General features: G+C 46.0%; 1 protein-coding gene across 2 annotated transcripts in view; it reads right to left on the reverse strand.

Moving 5' to 3' along the window:
* The window catches only part of SLC9A7 (solute carrier family 9 member A7), a 132,833-nt gene that overhangs the window by 41,244 nt on the left and 65,688 nt on the right, over positions 1-25,901 (reverse strand). For both annotated transcript variants that reach the window (XM_035003628.1, XM_035003621.1), the window contains exons 4-11: positions 23,228-23,304; positions 20,078-20,190; positions 9,811-9,916; positions 9,348-9,489; positions 7,560-7,665; positions 5,997-6,085; positions 5,791-5,904; positions 3,004-3,115 (exon numbers count right to left, since the gene is read on the reverse strand). In XM_035003628.1, the coding sequence (XP_034859519.1) occupies positions 3,004-3,115; positions 5,791-5,904; positions 5,997-6,085; positions 7,560-7,665; positions 9,348-9,489; positions 9,811-9,916; positions 20,078-20,190; positions 23,228-23,304 (859 nt within the window). The remainder of the gene's footprint in view (positions 1-3,003; positions 3,116-5,790; positions 5,905-5,996; positions 6,086-7,559; positions 7,666-9,347; positions 9,490-9,810; positions 9,917-20,077; positions 20,191-23,227; positions 23,305-25,901) is intronic.

Here is a 25,901-nt window from a genome sequence, read left to right on the forward strand (position 1 = left end):
ATAGGTGGGATTAATTAATGAAAACAATGGGATTCTTTCCGGAGGAGGAGATTTCACTTAATTGGATTTCAAAGTTAGTGTCCCCTCACATCACACAGACTGTAGATGCCCATCCGTAAAAGCCATTGTTAGCCATGAAGTATATGACAACAGGGCCCAGGGACTGTACAGTTCGCTGACCCTTCACCCACATTAATGGGTATTAAGATTAAGCACCAAATACTTACAGTGAGTACAGCACAACCTATAGAGAAGTCGAATCGCTATGTTGTGCATCTGAAACTAAGGTAACATTGTGTGTCAACTGTACTAAAAAAAAAAAAAGAAAAAAAAAACCTGCGAAATAGAAATTAATGTAGTTAAGTATATTCTCACTCACCTTTAAGAGCGTATTTTTTTTAAGACCATATGTTTTGATCTACATTGTGCAACACTCACAAAGGAATTGAAACAATTGTGAATATTTTTAATATATATTCACAAATATTTGTTCTTCTTTTATGTGAGTTCTCATATTTTCATCTTGTATTAGATTTTACTTATGTTATATTCAGTAAAATGTTGTTTGTTTAAAAAAAAAGATTAAGCACCCACATTTTAAAGTTTGCCTTTCTAAGCTCTTTTGTTCCTTCTTCAAAGCAAGCTCATCATTTGTTTTATAGTAAAGACTGAATCCATGGTCCTTAAAATAGATACCTGGTGTGAGTTCCTGTTCACCGGGGGTGGAGGGGATGGGGGGGGGCAGACTACAATGACTGTGTACATTGTATGAGAGAATGAAAAGTTATACCCACTATATCTGTTTGTATAGTTTCCTACCTTTCCTGATAATTTTGCAAATTCACTAATCTGAGAACTTCACAATTCACTACAGAATGATTCCAAAAAGTGACATGAAAATACGAAGTTAACATTTTCTATTACTCGGTGCCAGGGAGACACTTATGTACATCTAGACCACCCAACAGCCAGCTTTGTCAACGATCAATATTTAAGCCTCTAAAGGGATGCTGTCTCAAAGAAGAAAACTTGGGGGTCGGAGAGAGACACTGTGTGCTCCATTTGTCTTTATTTTATTAGGTAAACGCTGTGAGCGATATGATAGAGAAGCCTTGGGTTTTTCATCACTCTGAAGAACTGAGTTCCTTTCGATGGTGAGGTTGCTCCTGGCAGGAAATAATTTTTACAGGAGATATCTTTAAACAGCTCTGTGTACTTCTCAGTCTTTTAGAACAGGAAATAATGAACATACTTTAAGTTTATCCAGGTGACTGAGTTATCTCCACCTGGTCTTGCTCTTTTCCAGCAACACTTTCTTGATATGGAAGGAGGATCTTGGTGTGACCTCCTCAGAAACCTCTAAAGCGGTCCAGCTGCTCTTGAGGCAAGCCCAAATGCTTTGGCACAGCCCTGGGGCTTCTCTGTGGTCCAGACTCCAACAGTGGTTCTCAAACCACCACCAGCAGCGGCAGCTGAGAATACGTGAGAAATGCCGATTCTTGGCACCCAGCCCGTACCTGCAGAATCACTCTGGCGGTGGGACCCGGCGAGGGGCTCTAACCAGCCCAACAGGTGGTTCTGATGCCGCCTGAAGGCTCACAGCAGCCTAGATGCAATTTTCCCATCCAACCTCACCCTCTTTCTGCATTAGCCCCTGTGTCTTACCGCGAAACCACGCTGCTGCCCTTCCTGGCAAAAGCCACCCCTGGCAATGCTCTCCTGCTTGTCCAACCTGCTGCCTCGTGAGACCCACGTCTGGCAAGCCCAGATGGAAGGCTGCCCCCCTGGTAAAGATGGCCCCAGGCCCTCCTCTTCTCCACCCTGATTCCACACCTTTTATGTGCAATGTGTCACCCTCTCTCCAGAGGAAGCTAGCTCTTTGCACACCTGCCTCCCCCACAGTGGACTGGGAGCCCTGCAAGGAGGCGGTCTCTGTCTCCTCCAGAACCCAGAACTGTGGCTTATAAAAAGAGGATGTTCCATGAACATCTGCCAGAGGGAAAGGCTGCCTATGTCAGTGCAGTTGTAAGTAAGTACTACGCAGAGCAACCGCTTCGCCAAGCAGTGCCTGTTGCTGAGTGTTCAGGAAGACTCTGAGGCCCCCCGAGAACTACGACGTCACAGTCAAGGGCTGCTACTCACTCTGCCTCTTGTGCAGCCCCGCCCCCCCCAAGAGGACAGCAGTACCTTTAAGGATCACTGCGGCCTTCTGCCCCACCATCTCCTCCCTCTGCTCTGCAAAGACCCTCTGACTTGGGTCTCGTCTATAATGCCTGACGCTTACTGCACTGTCAGCTCATGCCAACTGCTCTCTCCTTCCTTTACCTCTGCATATTTTACTGTCCTTTGTCCCCTCAGTGGCTTCTGCAGACTTCTCAGCTTTATGGTGGAGAGGGGGGCATCTGGGAGACAGCATGAATCAAGCAGAACTATCACAGCGTTAACTTCCGGTTTGGGGCTCATCTTGTTTATGCAAGTTTGTTTTTTTTTTTTTTTTTTTTAATGCTTCAGAGAAAGTTGGAGCTAGGAGGAACCTCAACTCAATTAGCTCAATTTTATTATTTTACAAGAGTGGATACCGCAGCTGGGAGGTGCTGGGTGACCTGGCCTGTGTTCTTTCTCATTAAAGGCCTATTGCCCTCCTAATTTTAGGTCTGGAGCCCTTCTGGAAGATTAAGGGTTATGAACATCTATCAGAAAATCATCAAGCACTTTAAATACTTAAATATCTCCAGGTCCCACAGGTGGTAAAGATAAAAATGAAGATGTGGATATTTTAAGGGAGAATGTTCACATTTGGTAGTTTACTCTGCAAAATCAATATTAACTCTAACATGTACATCAGTCTACTCAGCATTGCAGGGGATACAAAAGGACCAGGAATTTGAACTTCTGTCCCTTTATGAAACTTATTGATGATATTTTAATCATGCTAACATTCCTGCCGAATAAAGCTCATTTTCTTTACATGTATGGGTTTTTGTTGTTGTTGTTGTTTTTTACCTGAAAACATCATCATGTGTTGAAAGTTCCAGCCAATCTTATGCCTTCTGCCCAAGTTGAGGAAGAAGGAGAGCGGGTAGATGTGTGCAGCTCTGCCCAGGAAGATGGCAACCTGACCATCAGGCGGAGGTTAAGGAACCAACAGGTTTCCAGAATGGCACCTTCCCACGGCCTCTGGTGGAGCAGAGAATTTTAGGGATGCTCTGACACCTCACGACCAGGACATAACCTGCACAAAGATCAGGAGGGTTGCATAAGGCAGCCAGGCTGTCCAGGCTCCCTTGAAATGCATCTCAGCAACAAGTGGGGATTCAACTAGACAACTTTCCCAACCTCCTGGCTCCCACCAGAGGTAATTTCTAACCTGTTAAACATGTGCTGCTGTAACTTCCTTTTTTTAAAGATTTTATTTATTTATTTGACAGAGAGAGAAACAGCGAGAGCAGGAAAGCAAGCAGGGGGAGCAGCAGGCAGAGGGAGAAGCAGGCTCTCTGCTGAGCAGAGAGCCCGATGCGGGGCTCTATCCCAGGACCCTGGGACCATGACCTGAGCCGAAGGCAGACGCTTCAGCGACTGAGCCACCCAGGCGCCCCTGTTATAACTTCTTGATTTAATTACGCCGGTGTGGACCAAGTCTGCCATCTCTCTAAAAATGAGTCCAGAAATAAGCTCAGGCACCATGGCAGGGGTTGGGGGGTGCGCTGAGAGGAGCAAATAGTGGCTCGGGTCCCGTGAGAAGGAAAGTCACAAGAAGAAGGCAGGCCTAACCTCGGGGTCAAACGGTGAAGAGCAAGTTTCCTGGGTACGAGCTCATGAGCTTCAGCAGGAAGCCAACAAGGAGGGGCCCGACGTGACCAGGAAGCCGCTACAAGTGAGAAGCTTCGGGGGGCGCACTCCTATCCGTCACAAGACTCAACGGGAGGGGGAGACTTTTCTACCTAAGAGGCTCAAATGCCTTCCCGAGGGGTGAGGCATGGAAACGGGGGCGTGCGGAAGGCGCCGAATTCAGGGAAATGTCACTTGCGGAGTCTGGACGAGAGCCCAGCGGAGAGTGGCCCGCGGCCCTGGTCACAGAAGGAGATGGCCGGGGGAGCCGCAGGGACCGGGAGCTTCCAGGTCCGCCGCGCCCGTGGCCCGAGCTGCAGCCGTCTCAGACACAAGCGAGGCGGGACTGTCTTCTGCCTGCCCTGGGGGTACAGGACTGACTGTTTTTCTGCTTTTAGCTGGCTTCCGCCCCCGGCTCTGTGTTGTGTTGTTTTGTTTTGAACAGAAGGAAACAGGTAGTTGCTTAGGAAGCACATTCTATCCAGCAGCCATGCAAAGGTCGTCAAGTGGGTAGGCGGCCTTCGGGATTCCCAGGGGGCCCGGCTGGCCCTCCCAGCAAGGCACCCCTCTGTAAACAAGGGCTCCCGGGATGCCGTGCTAGGAGTACAAATCCACAGGACATGCAAGGGCTTTCTGAATCGAGAACGAGAACGCTGATCCCCCAGATTTTTAGCCGTTCATCTGGCGAGTGTGCAAATCCAACAAAAAGAGCCCCAGGTGAAGCGGAGAACACTCTAACCAGAAGGCCTCCACAAGGCAACAGGCCACGGTCACTATCGAGCTGCTTGCTGAGTGTCTCCTAGTCCTGCACCATAAATGAAAAGCCCAGAAGAGAAAAACTTTTTTTTTTTTTTTAGGTTACCCATGAGGCCTGAGAAAAGGCAAGAGTAAATGCCCAGCAATAAGGGACGCCGGCTCAGTATTTTGAAATCCAGGCTGAGCTGGACTGCTACTGTTCCAAGCCCCAGAGAAGTTCACTTCGATGAAAACAATAGGATATGAGGCCAAGCGAGCAAAACTCTGAGCTCTCCATCCACTGCTGGGCATTCATGTGCCTCATTTCTTGAGAGAAGCCAATCCCTAAAACTGTGTCTCTCTTCCAAAAACTGTACTCACAATGGAACTAAGTCAGGGAACCAAGTATTTTTCCATTTTGTCTTTCTTCCTCTCCTTTTTCTTTTTGGAAAAAAAAAAAAAGGAGTCTTTTCCACTGTGATCTATCACAGCACGGACGCTCCTGTGAAAGCGTGCTCACTGCCTACAGGCTTCTCTGGGCAGCATGAGGAAGGGCTGCCTGCCCCAGTGTGCAGTCGAGAACAAGAGTAACAGAACCTTCAGGTCTTCCAAACTGGGAACCTCCTGGATTGGAATTCATAGAGCAATGAAACAAAAATGATTCTGGGACTGACACAGTTGCCAACTTGTAGATCTGCTAATAAGAAGGGTGCTTCATGGGGCACCTGGGTGGCTCAGTCGGTTGAGCGTCTGACTCTTAATTTCAACTCAGGTCATGGTCTCGGGGTGCCGGGATTGGGTCCATGTCAGGCTCTGCACTCAGCGCAGAGTCTGCTTGTCCCTACCACCCCCCCCTGCTCCTCCCACTGCATGCATATGCACATGCATGCTCTTCTCTCTAAAATAAATAAATAAAATCTTAAAAAATAAATAAATAAAAAGAAGGGTGCTCCAGAAAACAAGCTACCACCTGCCAAGCACCAGTGTAACAGAAAAATCATCTTACACAGAACACACCGAGAGGACAACCTTAGATCAAGGCTAATCCTTAAATCAAATACATTTAGCTTTATGAACCCCGTAAACCTTCTTGTTCTCATCATGAAAACACCACCACAAACTAGCCCTGGCTCAGTCACCCACCCAAAACAGAAATTCTTCTTATTCTAGCTTCCCCAGCAGTGGTCACCTGTCCACAGAGAAAACGGTAGAACCAGAAAAGGATACAAAAGCTCCAATGATGAACACGGGGCTGAAAACGTGCTTCTGGAAGGTAAACAGTGCCAGGCCCATGTAGGAGAAGATGAAGTTCTCTGCCAGGAAGTGTAACACCTCAAAGAGCTGCACAGGATGGGGAAAGGAAGCTGTAAACCCTGTGGGTCTCCTCCCTTGTATTCACAGGTAACTCGTGAGGACCCAGAGCTCGCTCTCACCTGCTTCGTTCGACTTCTTGATTCCACTGACAGATTGTTGTAGGTGTAATGAGCCTGTGTGATCCCACAGAAAAGGACAGCCACAACGCCTGGTGAGAGATTTTTAAAAAAAGAAAGAAAAAAAAAATCAATGGAGAAAAAAAAAAAAAAGAAGCTGGAAAAAAATCCCCCCCTGAAACAAAAACAAGGTAGGCAAGCCCAACATGTACAACTTCCTGAATAGTTTGGAAAGTTTCCTATTGCTGAAAGCTCCCTCACCCCCCCACTCATATCAACCTTTCCTTCTTCTGACTGCCTTCCTTCAAAGCCAAGGTCCCCGACTTCCCTTCTTGCTCCAGTTTTAAGGGCATTCTCTCCTCTCCTCTAAACTCCCGCTGATTTTGGCATTTAGCATTCACTCTTTCAAAGAGGCTGTGGGGCACCTGGGTGGCTCAGTCGGTTGAGCGTCCGGCTCTTGATTTCGGCTCAGGTCATGATCTTGGGGTCGTGGGATCGAGCCCTGCGTCGGGCCCCACGCTCAGTGGGGAGTCTGCTTGAGAGTCTCTCTCTCTCTCTCTCTCCCTATGCCCCTACCCCCCCCACTCTCTCTCTTAAATAAATAAATGAATCTTTAAAAAAAAGAGGCCATGAGGGCCCATCATATCCTTTTGTCATATTCCTCTCTGTTCTCTGTTCTTAGAAGCAATGAATTTAATTGCAAGCAAATGCTTTCTATTTTTGCATGGTCTAGGGCTTCAGACAAAACGGATCCAGAGCACTGTGCCATTTATCCAAGCCTTGGTTACCTTGGTTTCTGATTAATGGTAACCATTTTGTTGTGCAAGACAACTGACGCACCTGGACTGTGCCTATACATTTACAGGTAATTGCCAAGTTTTAAAGAAGTGGGGTATTTTATAATGCTGCATATAAAGATATGTTGTAGTATTTTGAAAAGAGGATAAAAGGGCTTCCCAACTACCTGGATTATGTATAGCAATTGTACTTGAGTTTCCTAGTGGAAAAATTCAGTGATTTTTTTTTTTTTTTTGATGAGAGAATGTGAAGAACTAAAACCGCAAGTTTACTCACACTAATAATACATGAAATTGGCATCATAAAAACATAGTATTGAAAAACAATGATTAAATAGACCAGAGCCAAAACAAGGACAAACCGTGTTCACATTCATCTGAGTTGATGATACAAAGTTACCCTTACAAGGATACAGATTTTGTCTGTTGTTTGTTACTGTTTGTGAGAGAAGCAGTAATCTAGGGGATGATACAATTAAGAGGTTAATAAATTCAGTAACCTTTGCAGGTAAACATCTGCTTACAGTTGAAATGAGTACTCAGAGACAACTGAGCTTGAAACAATAAATTTCATCCTTTAAAAACGTGTAGCTCTGGGAAACAAAATTATCCCTAAGGTGGAATACCAGCCTTGCCCAGCAATCCTCCATATGGACGCTCTGTGAGTGGTGTATCAACTCCATGCGGCTGTTCCACGAGCTCCCCTCCAGCTCGCACAGCCCCGGGCTGCAGGGAGGGAAAGGGTAGCCCAAGGGTAGTGAAAACCCACCTGTGAACCCACAGGCTTCTGCCAAAAGGAAGGTGCTCCAGGACATCAAGAAGAAGAGTGCCGTCTCCAATAGAGGGAAGCAGTGCAGCTTGGTAAACTTGGTCACGTGGGCCCCTGTCAAGGAACTTGGCTCCGGGAACAAGTTATCGGGGCTACCAAGAACCACACAGGGTGAACCCAAGATCCCCCCTCTTCCCTAAGGGTGATCCCTTCCTTTCAACTCTTCTTTTGGGGGCCCCAAAGCTGCTGCTCGGTTTTTAAAGTAACAGAAACGAAGTTTTCGAGTAGAAACAAGGTTTCCAAGGGCTGGGAGAGAGGAGAAAGGGTGATATTGTTTCTGTTTGGGATGATGAGAAAGATCTGGAAACAGTGGGGACAGTTACACAATGTGGATGTACTTAATGCTACTGATTTGTACACTTAAAAAAAATAATAATGTGACATACCCAAAGCCATTTAATTATACACTTCAAATGAGTGAATTGTACGGTATGTCAATTTTACCTCAATAAAGCTGTCTTTAAAAAAAAAAAAATGGAGCTTTCTAAAGCAACCGGAAATAGGTTTTCTGTGCTCCCTGCAATGCCCATGGCTCTGAGGGGCTCGGTCTTGGCCTGAGGGGTGACTGGCAGGTTAGTTCTTGCAGTGCAGGGGGTGCCTCAGGCAGGCCTGGGGAGGGAGCCTAGGCCCGTGAGACTCTGACCTCTGTGGGCTGCTATGACCTGAGTCCAACAGCAGGCACCTCATGAATGCATGAGAAATGAAGAAATAAAATGCACAACTCCAGGGGCTGGTGCCACTTTCGGGGACCAGAGAGTCCCCTCGTAACACTGCCCTTCCACAGTGGGCCAGCATGGAACCATCTCACGCGTGCTTTCACCGAGCAGTGCAAGCCCCCAGAGCATCACAGGGGCCTCTGTGGAGAAAGCAGCTGGGTCCATGCTGTCTAATATGATAGTCGCTAGCCACGTGTGGCTACTGAGCACTCGAAATGGGGCTAGTCCGAATTGAGAGATGCTGGAAGAGCAAAATACGTGCCACGCTGCGAAGATTTATTATAGAAATCGCGGGTATAAAATCTCCGTGATAATTTGTATTACTGATTGCAGGCTGGGATGACGTGGCTGGCATCTGTGGCTTCCGTGACGTCATACTAGATGGCAGGGATCTAAATGCCATCGGAAGAGCATTTGACGAAGGACTCGGCACACCTGTCGAGGGGTGGCCTGCCCGTCCCACACTTTGCTTTAATGTCGGTTGGTTGGATTTTTAACTAAGTGGGATACAATCCTTCACTTAAGGAAGGCCACCTCGTGGTAATTGCCACTGATGGCCCCAGGTAGTTACGGCCACGTTAGCCCGCGTGGCCCACAACAGCCGAGGGCAGGCTTGAGGCTCAAGTACTTCCCAGCCTGCCCCCTCCTAGCCTCCCGTGCGGTGGCCCCTGCTCCCCAGCCTCCTCCTGGCTCTTTCCCCCGCTTCCAAAACCAATGTCCTCCCTCAGCTGGTTCGCCGGAGGGAGAGAATGCAAAGGCACATGCTAGAGTCACACTCCCAAACATTTTCTCAGACTCTTAGTTAGCTACGTACTCGACTGTCATGCTTCACCAAAGGGACACATTTCAGGAGTCCCCCCCCACCCCCGACCCCAGTGGAAACATCGATTTAAGATTCATTTCTGGAAAAAAAAAAAAATCATTTCTGAGAAGAAGAACCGAGACCTCGTTCTTACAAGTGTACTAGCACACGATCCTACCCAGGCGGGGGCAGAAACCACAAAAAGGATATTAGAGCAGTCACAACGCCCGTCACAGCTCCCATGGTGAAAGAGCCACTAAATATACCTAGAAAAATGCCCACTGATTTAAAAAAGGCAGCAGCATCAAAGGCATGAGTGTTCAGGCCCGCTGGCTGGTAGGCAACAATAGACCTGGGGTTTAAAAAGAAGAGAGAGCTAAAACAGAGCACGCTGTTGTTCTACCGTGGTACCTAAAAAGATCGGCAAATGGAGGCATCTACACTCTGCCTAGCACTCCCCGTGCTGTAGGCCTTTAACCTGCTGCCATCAGCATTCAGATGGCCGCCAAGTGGACAAAGCAACATAACTTTATCAACAGAACTGATGAACCTCACTTAGAAAAACACCCAGTTCAATCTTTAACACTTTTGAGAGAAGCCTCTGAATTGAGCCCAGAGCACGCCGGAAGCCAGAGGCTCTCTTCCCCGGGGCAGAAATACCGTTGTTACTTACGAGGACAGGACAATGGCAACAGCATCATTTAGGACACTTTCCCCAAACAGAAGTGCGTAAAGATCCACGTCTGCGTGCAATTCGTTAAATATTGCCAGTACAGTCACTAAAAATGGGCAGGAAGCATATCAATTAGTTTCAGCTTAAGCCACTGGTGACAAATGTATAGAGGCGATTCCTACCTCTGGCAGGACAGGGTGGTTTGGGAGACAAATGAAACGAAATGAAAGTGACAAATCTTCCCGATCCGAGTGAGGTCTGATAGGAGGCTCATTTCTAAGAACACCACAGGGCAACCCTGCGCTCTCCACTGCAATGCCATCACACTGGGGAAAGACCTCTGTTACAGAACCTTCAAAAATAATCACACTGAATGTGATTTGGCCCCACTGGCAGACTGAAATCTCTCTGAAGGCAGAAACCATTTTCCCACTGACCCCTGTGTTCCCAGGACCCAGCATAGGGTCAGGGCACCGAGAAGGCTTTAACAAAAGTCCGTGAAATGATGAAAGTCTTCTTTTAGGACAGACCAAACATAATTCCATGTCTCTTTGTCTTCACATTTCTTAGATATTGAAAAATCGGCTGTTCTCCAGATGAGCAGCTCTCAAACTTTTGGTCTCAGGACTCCTTTATGCTCTTAAAAGCCACTGAGGCCCCTAAAGAGCTGTAGTTTTTGTGGGCAATAGCCATTGATATTTACTGTATTAAATAAAACAAAAAATTAAATATTTATGCATTTAAAATTAGGAATAAACCCCGTCATATGTTAATGTACTTATTTTTAAAAAGATTTTATTTATTTATTTGAGAGAAAGAGAGAGCGTGTGCAAGTGAGCATGAGTGGGGGGAGGGACAGAGGGAGAAGCACACTCCCCGCTGAGCAGGGAGCCCGATGCGGGGCTCGATCCCAGAACCCTGAGATCATGACCTGAGCCGAAGGCAGATATTTAACCGACTGAGCCACCCAGGTGCCCCTTTACATATTTTTAATGAAAAATAATTATATTTCCCAAAACAAAAAAAAGTGAGAAGAGAGCCATTTGTTTTACAGTTTTTCACATCTCTTTACTATCTCGATTAATGGGAGACAGATGGTTCTCTTATCTCTTTCTGCATTCGACCAACAGATAGTCAATATCACATGTTATGCAGCCTCTGGAAAACTCTACCCCACTGCACATTCGTGAAAAAATGAAAGTAAACAAGACAAATAACGGGGGCGCCTGGATGGCTCAGTCAGTTGAGCGTGTGACTCTTGATTCTGGCTTAAGTCCTGATCTCATGGGTCGTGAGCTTGAGCCCCACATCGGGCTCTGCGCTCAGCAGGAGTCCACTTGGATGTTCTCTCCTTCTGCCCCTTTCCCTACTCGCTCTCTCGCTCGCTCTCTCTGCCTCTCAAAAATAAATAAATATATTTTTTTAAAAAACAAGCAATGTATTACTATTATTATTAAATCATTAAATTAGTTTGGACCTTATGGTCTCCCTGAAAGCATTTTGGAGTTTCTCAACTTGGGTACTACTGACATTTTGGGCCAGATGATTCTTTGTTGTGGGTGGCTGTCCTGTGCATTGCAGGATGTTAAGCAGCATTCTTGGCCTCCATCCACTAGATACCAGAAGCACTGCACACTCCCTGCCAATTGGGACAACCAAAAATGTCTCCAGACATTGCCAAATGTCTCCTGAGGGGCAAAATCACCCCCCAGTGAAGAACCACTGTTCTAAATATATGCATGCAGGCAGGCTCCTCTCCACACTCACGTCCAGCTGCCTTCTGCTTTGTTCATTTCTACCATAAGGACCTGAACAACTAAAAACTCGCCTCCCCAAGTTCCCCTGCACTGCGTGTCACCTCTTCCTGCCTGGAGGAGACTGGGGAGGCTGGATGTATCCCAGTCATCTTGCCTCCACCAGGCAGCAAATGTGTATCTGAAACACAAGGGCAGTGCCCTGGAAAGACGGAGTGCCCGGACACCCGATTGTAGAGAGAGCCGTGGTACCAGCTGAGGGCCGTTAGCTAAGACAGCAAGCTATTTGTTTAAACTCATGTTTGCCAGGTTGTTCTGCTATTGACAACCAAAGGCATTACTAACGGACACAATTAGAAAACAAAACCAAACAAATATTTACCTTTGTGAGTTATTACAAGCCAACCCCTCTTGTAGCCATCACCCAGTTCAGGCAACGGAATTTTGCCAGCCCCCCTGGAAGACCCCCTCTATGTTGCATCCTACTTTCAAGGCCCTTCCTTCACCCAAACGTAACCACCAGCCTCATTTTATAGTAATCGTTTTTCCTGCATTTCCTTACAGCTTGATCACCTAATGTATACTCCCTGACACTACTGCTTGGTTTTGTCCATTTTTAAATTTAGTTTTTGAAATGCTTTTTTTTTTTTAACATCTTGTTTACTGCCTGGACTCCTCATCTGTTCCTTTCTGTCAGCTCTTTCCACAATGCCTATCGTTTACTCCTCTCATTTCTAAATTTTCCAATCCTGATGTATACAGTTCTTTCCTAACTTCTTTCATTTTCGGAGTTTTTTTTTTTAAAGATTTTATTTATTTGAGAGAGAGCGCACAAGCGAGTGAGCCAGGGGTGTCGGGGGGGGGGGGGTTGGGAAGAGCAGAGGGAGAGGGACAAGCAGACTCTGCGCTGAATGCAGAGCCCGATACGGGACTCCATCCCATGACACCGAGATCACAACCCACGCGGAAACCAAGAGTCCGATGCTCAACCAACTGAGCCACCCAGGCACCCCCTGAATTTCCTTTAGCGTCTACTGGAATATTAGTAATATTCTGCTTTGTACCCTATTTTGCTGATATTACTTAATTATATGCAACTTTATTATTCAGAGGGGCTATCCTCATTTTTTCTTACAATATGCTTGCATGAAGTCCGATCTCAATCTACTTCTGCTGCTCATTTTAAGTGAGGTGGGGAGGGGAAGACCCAGACTAGCTTTCCTCGTTTCACGGCTCTAGGGCTCCCTCTGCTGGTTTTACATTGAAGTACTGAAAATGTGGCCTCTGAGTGTAGCCACGCCCTCAATACTCATGAAATCTACTTCCTCTGGTCTCTTCCTCCATTGGTATCTGAGCTTTCTTTCTCCTTTAATGCCCTGTCACTGCAGGGTCTGTGGTCCTTAGCAGTTTATTTTTAGGGAGTGGCTCTGTCCTTCCAGAAAGGTTTTCACCAGGTATTTTTTGAGAGCCCTGAGGGCTCGGGCCACCTTGGCAGCCTCGCACCTCCTCCAATGTCCTCGTTGTCACCCACAGATTGGAGCCTGTAAAGTGCCTCCCAGCTTTAACTGTTGTTATTCGATATGCCTACAAAGTTCTTTACTCCAAGTGGGGACCCCTCCTTTTGGATGTGAATACTTGGGGGGAAGTTCCCTGGCAGTCAAAATGATCAGAGGGCCCCCCTCTTCTCCCCTCTGTTTCCTCCTGCACAGCTGCTGTATCCTACCCCTGAGTCTCGCCACTGCTGGTGGTTTGACCCCAGCAGATAATATTTGGGGATTCATGGGTACTCTGTCAGCTAGCTGCATTTCTGTGTTTTTTCTTTCGCTGCCCTGCTTCCTCCATTTCTGTTAGGGATTAAGGAAAATTCTAAAACTACACTGTCCCCCTCATGCTTTCCTTCTCAAAAGTTTAATTCATTTATTGAGAGGAAGCAAAGAACAATTTGGATAGGACAGATGTTGACTCTATCATGAGGCTGCTCCACGTAATTACACATCCACTGCTCAAATCACTATGGGGGGCAATGCCAGAAGCTAGAGTTCCTGGAGGGCACGTCATCTTCATAACACAAGACACAAGGTCAGTCTCTTTCACCCATCCCTAAATACAGCTTATCAGGTAACACAACAGGAAAAACCTTTAGGGATTTGGCTAAAAAACTCTTATTTTCTGGATTATTTATTACATAAACAGTATCTGGGGTGCCTTCCAGAAAACTTGTGAGGGTAAATTTATCTGTCAAAGATGAATGGATAAAGAAGATGTGGGGGCGCCTGGGTGGCTCAGTTGGTTAAGCGACTGCCTTCGGCTCAGGTCATGATCCTGGAGTCCCTGGATCGAGTCCCACATCGGGCTCCCTGCTCGGCAGGGAGCCTGCTTCTCCCTCTGACCCTCCCCCCTCTCATGTGCTCTCGCTCTCTCATTCTCTCTGTCTCAAATAAATAAATAAAATCTTTAAAAAAAAAAATAAATAAATAAAAAAATAAAGAAGATGTGGTATATATATACAATGGAATATTATGCAGCCATCAAAAGGAATGAGATCTTGCCATTTGCAAGGACGTGGATGAAACTGGAGGGTATTATGCTGAGCGAAATAAGTCAATCAGAGAAAGACATGTATCATATTATTTCACTGATATGAGGAATTCTTAATCTCAGGAAACATACTTAGGGTTGCTGGAGTGGTGGGGGGTGGGAGCGATGGGGTGGCTGGGTGATAGACACTGGGGAGGGTATGTGCTATGGTGAATGCTGTGAATTGTGCAAGACTGTTGAATCACAGACCTGTACCTCTGAAACAAATAATACATGTTTAAAAAAAAAAGATGATGATAGCCGGAGGGGAAGAATGAAGGGGGGGAAATCGGAGGGGGAGATGAACCATGAGAGACGATGGACTCTGAGAAACAAACTGAGGGTTCTAGAAGGGAGGGGGGTGGGAGGGATGGGTTAGCCCAGTGATGGGTATTAAGGAGAGCACATATTGAATGGAGCACTGGGTGTTATACGCAAACAATGAATCATGGAACACTACATCAAAAACTAATGATGTAATGTATGGTGATTAACATAATATAATAATAAAAAAAATTTTATCTGTCAACTTGACTAGGCCACGGGGGCCTCAGATATTTGATTAAACATTATTCTGGGTTTGTCTGTGAGGTTTTGGATGAGATTACCATTTGAATCAGAAGACTTAGTAAAGCAGATAGCCCTGCCCAAGGTGGGCGGGACTCATCCAGTCAGTTGAAGGCCAAGTAAGGAAGAATTTGCGCTTGCTGCCTGTCTTTCAGCTGGGACAATTGTCCCCTCCTGTCTTTGGACCCAGACTGGAACTACACCATTGGCTCTCCTAGTTTTCAGGCCTTTGAACAGCATATCTTGGGACTTCTCAGCCTCCATCATTACATGAACCAATTCTTTATATTCACTGAACCTCTTTTCTTACTTTCTCGCTCTCTCTCTGTACACACACACACACACACAACCTATTTATTCTGTTTCTCTGAAGAACCCAGACTAATATAAAACCTTTATTCTAGTAGTTTATTATTATGTGACATAAGAATTATCTTGTTTGGGGGCACCTGGATGGCTTAGTTGGTTAAGCGTCTGACTTGGCTCATCTTGAGGGTCCTGGGATAAAGCCCCTCGTCGGGCTCCCAGTTCCCTCTCCCTCTGCCCCTCCCCCTGCTCGTATATGCTCACTTGCTCTCTCTCAAATAAATAAAATCTTAAAAAAAGAATTATCTTGTTTTAACCCAATGTTGAAGAAAAACTAACAATGCTAATAATAACAACAATTACTAAGGACTAACCATGAAGCAGGCACTATGATAAACATTTTATTTAGTCCTCATCCCTAGGTGGGGAGTACTATCATTTCCCCTAATTCAGAGATGAGAAAACAGGCCACAGCATCAAAACTCCTAAAATCTCAGTGGTTGAACCCAAGCGAAGTTTTAGCCATTACTCATATGACATGTCTGCTGGGGGTTGGCACCGGAAGCCTCTGGTCACATCAGTCACTCGGGGACTCTAGACTGGTGGAGGCTAATCTCAAAGAACAGAGCACAGGGCTGGCAGCCCAGGAGACATAGGAGCCCAGGACTTTATCACAGGGTCCTGGCAGGAAAGAGATAACACCCTCCAACTGAGCAATTTGAGAAGTATTTAGTGAAGGGATTGTTTATGGAAATGTGGGCAGAGTACGGGAAAACCACAAGAGAGAGGACAGTACGTGCCGCTGAAAACAGGGACTATCCTATGCTATCTCTAAGCCCAGAGGGTCCAGAGAAGGCGAGGCTGCCTGAACCAGGAGCTGTGTAGAGAGGGTCACCTGATGGGATCTATGTCCTTTGATCAAGGGACACAGGCGGCCCACAAGATCCTGCATCTCCACCCTCCTTCCAGTCTTCCACTGGTGCTCCCCTGTGGACAAATCCAATGGGAAACCAGAAGGCAAAGGAACCTTTGAAATCTTCCATACAAATCAGCCTCCTGGCACCCAAAGGAGGGCGGAGAAGGGTAGTGTGTAAATCTGGAGGGGAAAACAGAAACCAGCCCACATAGCCGCCAATGGGTTATGAGAACTTAACACACAGCCAAGTCCAAAGATTTAGTGAAGCGGGGGGTTGAGCGCCATGATTTTCAAGAGCCCTTTTGACTTTAAACACCGTTTTCCTGAAATACTACAATTAGCAGTAGTAAAACAAAACAATAATGTACAGCTAACTCACTTACCTATGACAAGAAAGGCTAGCTTATACAGTTAATACTAATAACAATTAACACTTAACATGGCCCCGGTCTGAATTTGGCTGCTCTGACTTTCAATTTCTCATTCTCCCTGCCCATCACTTTATAAATCAAGGCAGGGACCCCCATGCACCCCTCCTGAGCCAGCCTGTGCCCAAGCAAGAGGAGCAGCATGGGTGCGGACAACCGGAAGATGACGGAGGGAGTGACAGACTGGGTGAGTGGCTTCTCAAGGTGGAGAGTAAAATGGACTGCTCCCCCCACAGTGGGACCCTTGAAATCAGGGAGAGCAGGGTCCCAAGGGCTGTCTCTAACTGGACACGGACTAAGAAATGACAATTAATTGACTGAAGCATCTAAAAAGGAGTGGGGAAAAATAAAATGACAGATGTAGGAAGAAGGAAAATTCAAGAACCTGAATTTGCTCATTCAACGAACGAACTTAGCCTGAACACTTCATCTGTGTACTAAAGAGCACTTAGCACTTGCAAACACTCACTACAAACTGGCAAGTATTGTTATGTACAAAACAGGCTTAACTGAAGAGCTGTGGGAGCGAGTAAGTGAGGGAGTAAGGGCAGAGTGTGTAGGCGGGTGGCTTACTGGAACTGAGTCTCAAAGGACAAGCAAGAGACTGAGCAGCCTGGGTGATGCAACTAAAGAATTACTCTCTGACAAGACCGATCACAGATTCTGAAGCCTGTGAGTAGGCCTGATCGACTCAAGGGGTGTAAAAGTGACAGAATTAAAATGAGAGGAATCAGTTCATAATGGTTCATGGGAAGGAAGAGCAACTCACTTTCTCTGGTAGCTGCTAGAGATGCGCTCTGGGTGGGAAATGTACGTTGTCCTTTGCTGAACCATGGGTCCCTCTAAAGTAATGGTCCACGTGGCACCCTTGACACCAGAAGGGAGATGGCTGCGGGTCACAGAACCACCTACACCACCCCACACATATGGTGTCCCCTTCCACGGCAAGACCGGAAGACTGGGGTCTCGAGCCAAATATGATGTAATCAGGGACAAGGACTCGGATTCCTTCATATCAGTCAAGACCGCTACATATCCTGATACTGGAATTTTGGTTTGATGCACCAGGCACGAGAAGTCAATTTGGTCTTATGGTCCCTTCTAACTCTGCACTTAAGTTTTTCTCTCTTTTATAGCCCAAGTTTTCAAATAACAGATTTTTAGGAAGCTGGTAAAAGACTTTTAATTTACAAAAACAGTTTACATTTCAGAAAGATTTCCATTAAAAAGCAGTTAAAGTTAATGTCCTGGTGTTTAATAAGTTTAAACTTCCAATTTTCTAGAACTTTCATTTATATAAAACCCTTACTGTGCCAATCTTCACAGGCCAAATAACAACGGTGTGTCATGGTGATGCCTTCCACTAATTTCTACCACAGCATGGATACATTAAAGTGAAGTAAACAATTAGGAAGATAATCTGAAAAAATAAGCCTTTCTATCCAATTAAATGAAGCAACACTAATAGGTCAGAAAACAGTATCAATGAACTTCGTATTACACTAACCTCCCTTTGCTTATTGGTGGTAGTAGTTTAAGAAGTTAGTGATAAAATTACAGATGAGGGGGCACCCGGGTGGCTCAGTCAGCTAAGCATCTGACTCTTGGTTTTGGCTCAGGTCATGATCTCAGGGTTGTGAGATCAAGCCCCACATCGGGCTCCATGCTCCACGGGGAGTCTGCTTGAGATTCTCTCTCTCTCCCTCTGCCCCTCTACCACCCCCCTCAAATAAATAAATCTTTTTTTAAAAGTTACAGATGAGTATAGTTAGTAACATATTTTCAGAGAGACTAAACACCTTTCTTAGACTTATGCTGAATCTTTTTCTGAATAGACACATATTTGGAGATAGTCATAGACATTGTAGTATGAAAATAATAAAGCTATTTTTTGGAGTGCTCTTTAGAAACATGCTTAAGTGATGACCTGTTAGTTATTTATTACTATTTCTTTAAAGATTTTATTTATTTGAGAGTGAGAGAAAGAGAGAGAGAGAGAGAGAGCGTGCACATGAGAGGGGGGAGGGTCAGAGGGAGAAGGAGACTCCCTGCTTGTTCCATTAATTTCTTCCTGGGACTCGATCCCGGGACTCCAGGATCATGACCTGAGCTGAAGTCAATTTGGTCTTATTTCCCTTCTAACTCTGCACTTAAGTTTTTATCTCTTTTATAGCCCAAGTTTTCAAATAACAGATTTTTAGGAAGCTGGTAAAAGACTTTTAATTTACAAAAACAGTTCTCCCCACTGTACCATGCCCTCGTGGGAGCCCTCCAGATCAGTGCGATGATAGAAATGTTCTCTGTGGGGAGAATCTTAGTATCTTTAAAATCATTACTGTCCAGAATGTTAGAGGGCATCATAGATGTTGAGAAGACCTTTCCACCTCCACTACTGGGACAGCACCCTCTCTTTCTCTGTAAGTTCTTTGCTGACGATGTCCTCTCAATGGTTGACATCAGAGGAAGGAAGAGCTGTAACTATTTTATGTGAACTGATTTAATTATAGGTTCCAACTTGGAAAAGGGAGGGTTTTCTTGTTTGTTCTTGAGCTGCAGAGCAGGGCGGGCATATAATAATTCCACTTTTAAGAGGTGGCTCGACTGACACTCAAAAAGTACAAGGTAAGAGATTTATGAATAGGAACCAGGTCACAGTGTGCTGTTATGCAGGAACACTGAGCAAAAGAGGAGGTTACAAAGGACAGTACATTCACTGCAGGTACCGGTGTGCACTTCCACTAAGAAAAGGTCTTGTTTAAATGAAATGATATAATTTCCTAAATGAAGGAGAAAGCACCACACCGAGGAAGAAGACGGGCTAAGTGTAAAAATTATGGCCATATTAGACATTCTAAAATGAAAGACAAAAGGGAAATACAGGCAGAAGCAACCCAAGTGTCCGCTGTGGACAGATGTGTAAACAGAATGTGGTGCAGGTGCAGGGGAATATTACTCAGTCTTGAAAAGGAAGGAAGCTCCGACACCGTGCTACCACACAGATGAACCACGAAGACACTACGTGGAGTGAAATAAGCCAGACACAAACAAACACCGTATGATTCCACCTTCTATAAAGTAGCTACGGTAGCCACACTCACAGAGACAGGAAGAAGAATGGTGCTCACCGGGGGCTGGAGGGAGCTGGAAATGGGGGACTTATTTATTGCATACAGAGTTCCAGTTTCGAGAAATGAAAAGGTCTGGAGGCTGGTTGCACGACAGTGCGAAGGGACTTGACACTGCCGAACTGTACACACTTACAACTGATGAAGATGCTAAAATTTGTGATGTATTTTTTAGCACAATACGAAAATAATAAGGGGGCGCCTGGGTGGGTTAGTTGGCTAAGCATGTGCTTTCGGCTCAGGTCATGATCCCGGGGTCCTGGGATCGAGCCCCACGTCAGGCTCCTTGCTCCGCGGGAAGCCTGCTTCTCCGTCTCCCCCTGTCCCTCCCCTGCCCATGCGCACATGCACACACGCAAGTCCTCTCTCCCCCCTCAAATAAATAAAATCTTAATAACAAAACCAAAAGGGAAATGCACACCTTTGTTGGAAAAGCCCTCTAACTCTGTTAGACCACTTCCTGATCTCTTCCTCCATCATTCCATGCTGACTCTACAATCTCCGTCTACTGCAACCAAAGTCGCTGGTTGCTCTGAACATTTTAAGACTGAAATAATGGAATGCCATGGTGACAAAGCCAAATACGCAAAATACCTGGGTCAGTGGCAGAGATAATCGCTCCAAAGAAGAGACAATCTGTGTAGTAAAATTTATCCGAGAGCTGCCCCACAATCTTCATGAGCTTCACCACACCGTACATGAGGTTTCTGTAAGGAGGGAAGGTAAACTGTGTCAGAAGAGAAAACGAAAACCCTCCTCACTGAGTAGGCTGGCCAATGTGCAAGCAGCGTAGCCCGGAATGCTGTGCACTGCAAGGGTGCTCCGTGAAAACCCTGGGCGGCTGTTGTCGTTGGGCGCTTATCAGGAACACGTGCAAATAAGACTTTGGCACCAAGTAATGGTTCGCAGTCAACGCCATCTTGCTGAAACAGGTGAACACTACTCCACTGCTTAAAGTCGTGCTCACTTACCACTATCAAGTATGGGCCTCGATTAGCAACAACTTTAAGGCGTCTAAAGCAGCTGGGTAACGGAGGAGAAGGCAAGGGAAGGGAAAGACCGCTTCACAGTGTGTAATCGGTGGCTTGTACAAAATGGACAGGATTCTAAGGCAGTGTGTTTAAAGCTGTGGAAATGAGCATGCGCTGGACGAGCTAGAGAGAAAAACAGATACGGGCAGGCCACGGAGGTCCAAGTGACCAACCTTCTCGGCCAAGAATTATTTCAAAAAAAAAAGGGAAAAGGAGCAAAACCCTGTAAACATCCTAGTAAAGTCTCAGTGTACCCATTGGTATAGGGGGACCTCTCATTCTCTGCAGGGGTTAAGGCAGGCCAGCAGGGGCCCTTCTCGTGCCATGCAGGGTGTGACATGGTCCAAGACAGATTCCCAAGTTAAACAGTTCCACTTGGCTGGGGCACATTTCCTACCAGAGAGCTTAGAAAATGGGAGGAGTGAGGAGTGTTAAAAGGCCTAGTACATGTCACTAAGGGTGTGTGTGTGCGTGTGCGTGTGTGCGTGTGCGTGTGGGTGTGGCAGCTGCAGGGGTTAGGGGAATAAAAATGACAACAGAATAGATTCACTGTACCCTACAGCTAACACTCTAATAATAATATTCTTGCCACTTAAGGACCACGCCGTGGCTCACCTGCTCAACTCTGTATCCCGGGCACCGAGAACAACAGACTGACTAAGCTAGGAGCTCGGGAACTGTTTCCAGAATGGAATTCTTTGGAGAATACATAGCTAGAACTCAGTGCTTCCCTACTGTGGGCCGGGCTCTGTTCCAGACACTTAAACAGTTCAATTTCGATTCCCAGTAACTCTGTGAGGCAGATGTGATTTGCCTTTTGTTGCCTGTTGAAGGCTTCTTTGCCCTTCCTTTCAGACATTTCCTGAAACTACACCTGCTTCTCCATTTCCTTCGACCACAAATAGACTTGGGCACGGGGCTGCTCTCTGGCAACCTTTTCCCATCTTGCCACCAATACCGGTCAGCTAACCTGTCACTCTTCAGTGGCTTGTCTCTCTCAAAGGACAAGTCCAAGCCCCTCCTATTTGGGCGACTCAAAAGGCCCTTGGCCTTTTATCTCCTCCAGCTTTCCTGCTCATTTTTTTTTTTAAAGATTTTATTTATTTGACAGAGAGAGACACAGCGAGAGAGGGAACACAAGCAGGGGGAGTGGGAGAGGGAGAAGCAGGCTCCCCGCAGAGCAGGGAGCCCGATGCGGGACTCGATCCCAGGACCCCGGGACCATGACCTGAGCTGAAGGCAGTCACTTAACCAACTGAGCCACCCAGGCGCCCCCTGCTCATTTTTTAAAAAGTAACTAAGGTCCGTACTTTACTCTGATTTCCTTAAGCTTTTACCTAATGTCCCTTTTCTGTTCCAGGACGCCATCGAGGATCCCACATGACACTTAGTCATCATGTCTCTTTAGTATCCTCTTGGCTGGGACGATCTCTCCAACTCTGTGGTTTTGATGACCTTGGCAGTTTTGAGGAATAGCGGTGGGGTATTTTGTAGAACGTGCCTCAATTGGGACTTATCTGATCATTTTATTTTTTTTCCTCTTCTCACGATTACACCGAGGTAGTATGTTTTGGGGAGGGAAAGGGCCATTCTCATCACAAACATCAAGGGTGCAGAGTATCAGCGTGATTTACCACTATTGCTGCTGATCTTGATCATCTGGCTGAGGTGGTGTCTGTCGGGTTTTCCCCACTGTAAAGCTACGTTTTCTTCCTCCTTTTTCCCTGATGTCCTCTGTGGGAGGACGTCACTAGGCACAGCCCGCAATCAAAGCGGGAGGGGGCATAAGCTCCCTCTCCTGCGGGGTGGGGTGGGGGGGTCGACATAAATTATTTGGAATTCTTCTGCACAGGAGATGGGTTACTTCTCTGCCACGTATTTATTCATCCAATCATTTATTAACATTGGTAGAGACTCAGATGTTTACTTTATAGTTTGGGTCCAGTACAATGTTACTTATTTTGTTGTTCTTTGGCCATTGGCCTTAGGGGAGCCTTCAGGTTGGCTCTGTGTCTCTTTGACACGCCCCAAGTCCTTTTGTTTGTTTTCTGGGCGCTTCCTTACTTCTTGGCACTATGATATGCTCCATTCTTATCTTGTATATTTGCTGCCCCAGCCCTAGAATCAGCCATTTCTGCAAAGTGCAGGAACCAAGATCTGGGGACTAGGTGTAAATTTTTTCATTTTAATTTACCTTAATCTTAATTTAAATAGCTACACATGGCTAACAGCTACCACGCTGCACAATGTAGCCCTAGATCTTAACTGCCATCATCATAAACATCGAAATCCTGGACTCTGGTGGTTGTCAGGGGTTGGGGGTGGGGGAAATGGGGAGATGTTGCTCAAAGCATACAAACCTCCAGTTAGAAGAGTAACAACTTTGGGGATCTGAGGTACATCATGGTGACTGTCGGTAATAATACTACATCATATACTTGAATTTTGTTAAGACGGTAGGTCTCAAACGTTCTCATCACAAGAAATGGTAACTATGTGACAGGATGAAGGCAGTAGCTAATACTAGGGTGGTAATGATTTTGCAATTTATAAATATATCAAATCAACACATTGTCCACCTGAAACTCACACAATGTAATATGTCAATTGTATCTCAATATAGCTGGGGAAAACACTGGACTCTGCGGGCCCCTGTGGATCTCATCTCTTTGGAAAAGTATGTTAGTTTGATTAATGACAAAGAGTAACTTACCCAATAATGAAGCAGGAAACGGCAGTCCCCAAGAAAGCATAAGCCAGAATAGACCCAAGATTTCTGAAAAAGTGTCTCTGGATAAAACAAGAGGCAGGAATCACATTGTGATTTCTAGTATTGAGCATAAGAAACACAACAAAAGTCTCTTAAAAGTGAAACTTGACTTACGGCTTCCATTATAACAAGTAATAACTGAAGTTACTCCGGAATAAAGCTATTTAGCTATAAACATTGTGGTTTTAAAATATCCCTAGTCCTATTAATCACTGAGCAAGCAAGCAAGGGCTTAGTAAATTTCAGAGAAAACTACTCTGATTATATTAAGTTACACTGAGAAAGTGTATGTGAGTGTGAGTGTAACAGTGTGTGTGTGTGTGAGTGTGTGTGTGTAAGTAGACTGATTGTTTTCATAGATCTAACCCAAACTATTTTACTCTTTTACTCTAGTGATTCAGCAAGTCACTTCCAGGTCTAGTGTACCTTAGAAGATCATTATAGATAGAAGTTTGAAAATGATGAAGTATGAAAATGCTGCCTAAGGGGCTTTCTGCTTAATTCAGTATCAGAAAACTGTGCTAAGTATCTGGCCTCATGGCATCTGAAGTGTCTCCTGATATTCTTCTGGATTAATCTTTGGAGCCTGGGAAAGAGGGCCAATAGAGATGGAAATGGAGAAATGAAAAATAGATAGTTCCATGTAAGATGGGCAAATTTATAAGTTTATATATATGTATATAAGCATATATACTTATACCAACACAAGATCTAGCAATTATTCAGAAAGAGATGGTAAAATTGCAATCCTCTCAATGCTTCTGTACATTCACTGGTTACCTTAACACACACACACGAATTTACTTCTCATAAAGTCATTAAGCCTGTGGGATATTCTGATGGGGAAAATCCCTGTTCCTGGGACCTTAAGGCACGGTTCTTACTCCTCAAGGCACGGTTCTTACTCCTCAAGGCACAGGCTGTTCTCATTGGACAATCAGAACTATTTCACAAAACCAGACAAACAAAAACCCCAAAACAACCTAATATGATAGGGGCCGGGAAGACTTTATTTAAAAATTTTAAAAGGCGAGGCACCTGAGTGGCTCAGTCGTTAAGTGTCAGCCTCCAGCTCAGGTCATGATCCCAGGGTCCTGGGATCGAGCCCCGAGCCCCGCGTTGGGCTCCCTGCTTGGTGGGAAGCCTGCTTCTTCCCTCCCCACACCCCCTGCTTGTGTTCCCTTTCTCACTCTGTCAAATAAATGAATAAAATCTTAAAAAAATAAAATGTAAATAAAATAAAATAAATTTAAAAGGCAAGAGAGTCCCAGTGTGCCAGCTGAGCGACATCAGGGAAGGACAGGGTCTAGGAAGAACTCAGCATGGATCAAGTAGCCACCAGGAAATGTGACCACACAGAGGGCTGTGGGTATCCTCTGGCCAACATTCTAAGCAGACAATCTGAGGCCTTAGCTTCAGCCTTCCCCAGGGCTTGGCCCTTCCTGAGGCTGTGAAGAAGGTGTCAAGGAATGCCTAGTGCCCCTAAGCCACCTGCTCAGAAGACAATCCTTCAGGGGCTTGCCACACCAACAGTCACCAAATGAGGGTGCTGCGTGTATATATTATGGACATGTTATGTTTGCCTTTTAAGTCAGTCACTGTCCCCAGTCTTTTTTAAATGTATTTATCCACTCGTGTTTCAAAAAAATTAGATTTCAGGAAAAAAAAAAAAAAGGAATCAACATCTATGAGCCTAATTGCCTTTAAAAGCTCAATCAAGGGCTTAAATCCGGGAGGGTTAGGAGTCCATCAAGATAGATGTGAGACCAAGGAAACTCATGTGAAGTATGCAGGAGCACATTTTAATCCCAGAATTGCTTTACCTTGCCATTTGGCTCTCTTTTAGGTAAACCATCTCTATGGTTGGTTTGAATACATTAAGTAAATTCATATTCATATTTGCCAAAACAAAAAATCAGGAATATAAGAGCTGTGGATTCTCCTCCTGGAAGGGTAGATCTCAGGGAACGTGGGCTGCCGAAGATCTGGTAATGCTTGTGGGGCACCAGGGAGGAAGGGGGTCCGCGTGCTGGGCAGTCCAGCTCTGAGCTCACAGCTGCTCCAGAGCCTGCACACGACAGGCGGGTCTCAGGGTCGTATGAGAGGGACGAGTTCCAACGAGAGCCTGCTGGAACCTTTATTATGCCTGTGCCGCGCTCGAAGTCATCTCGATTTTAGGGCGTGCTGGATACAGGTCCCGGGAGTGGGTGTGGGAGGGGCGATGCAAAGTGCACCCTTTGGTGCGCTTGTGCGACGTCATGGGCTGGAAGGAAGTGGGAATGAGGGAGGTCCGGGACCAACCCGGAGAGGAGAGCCCGCGTGTTAGTAGAACGATGGGTCTGTGCTTCAGATTGCGTTTGCAGGTAAAGCCGACTCTGAGCCCTAGTCTGTGGGCCTGGGGAGAAACTAGATATTGCGGGTGGTCGAGGGGTCCAGATGTGGGGGGGATCAGGTGTGCACTACAGCTCCTGGGCCTGCTGCGGGCAGGACGGGCCGGGAGACCTGGGTGTAGGTGCGAAGCAGGTGAGGGTGCACCTCTAGCAGGACCAGCATCATTAAGATGCCTTCTCAGCCGCACTCTGGTTGTGCGGGGGGGGGGGGGGGGGGGGGGGGGCGG

Source organism: Mirounga leonina, unplaced genomic scaffold (genome assembly GCF_011800145.1).
Source record: "Mirounga leonina isolate KUSES-001 unplaced genomic scaffold, KU_Mleo_1.0 Mir_101609, whole genome shotgun sequence".
Classification (NCBI taxonomy): Eukaryota; Metazoa; Chordata; class Mammalia; order Carnivora; family Phocidae; genus Mirounga; species Mirounga leonina.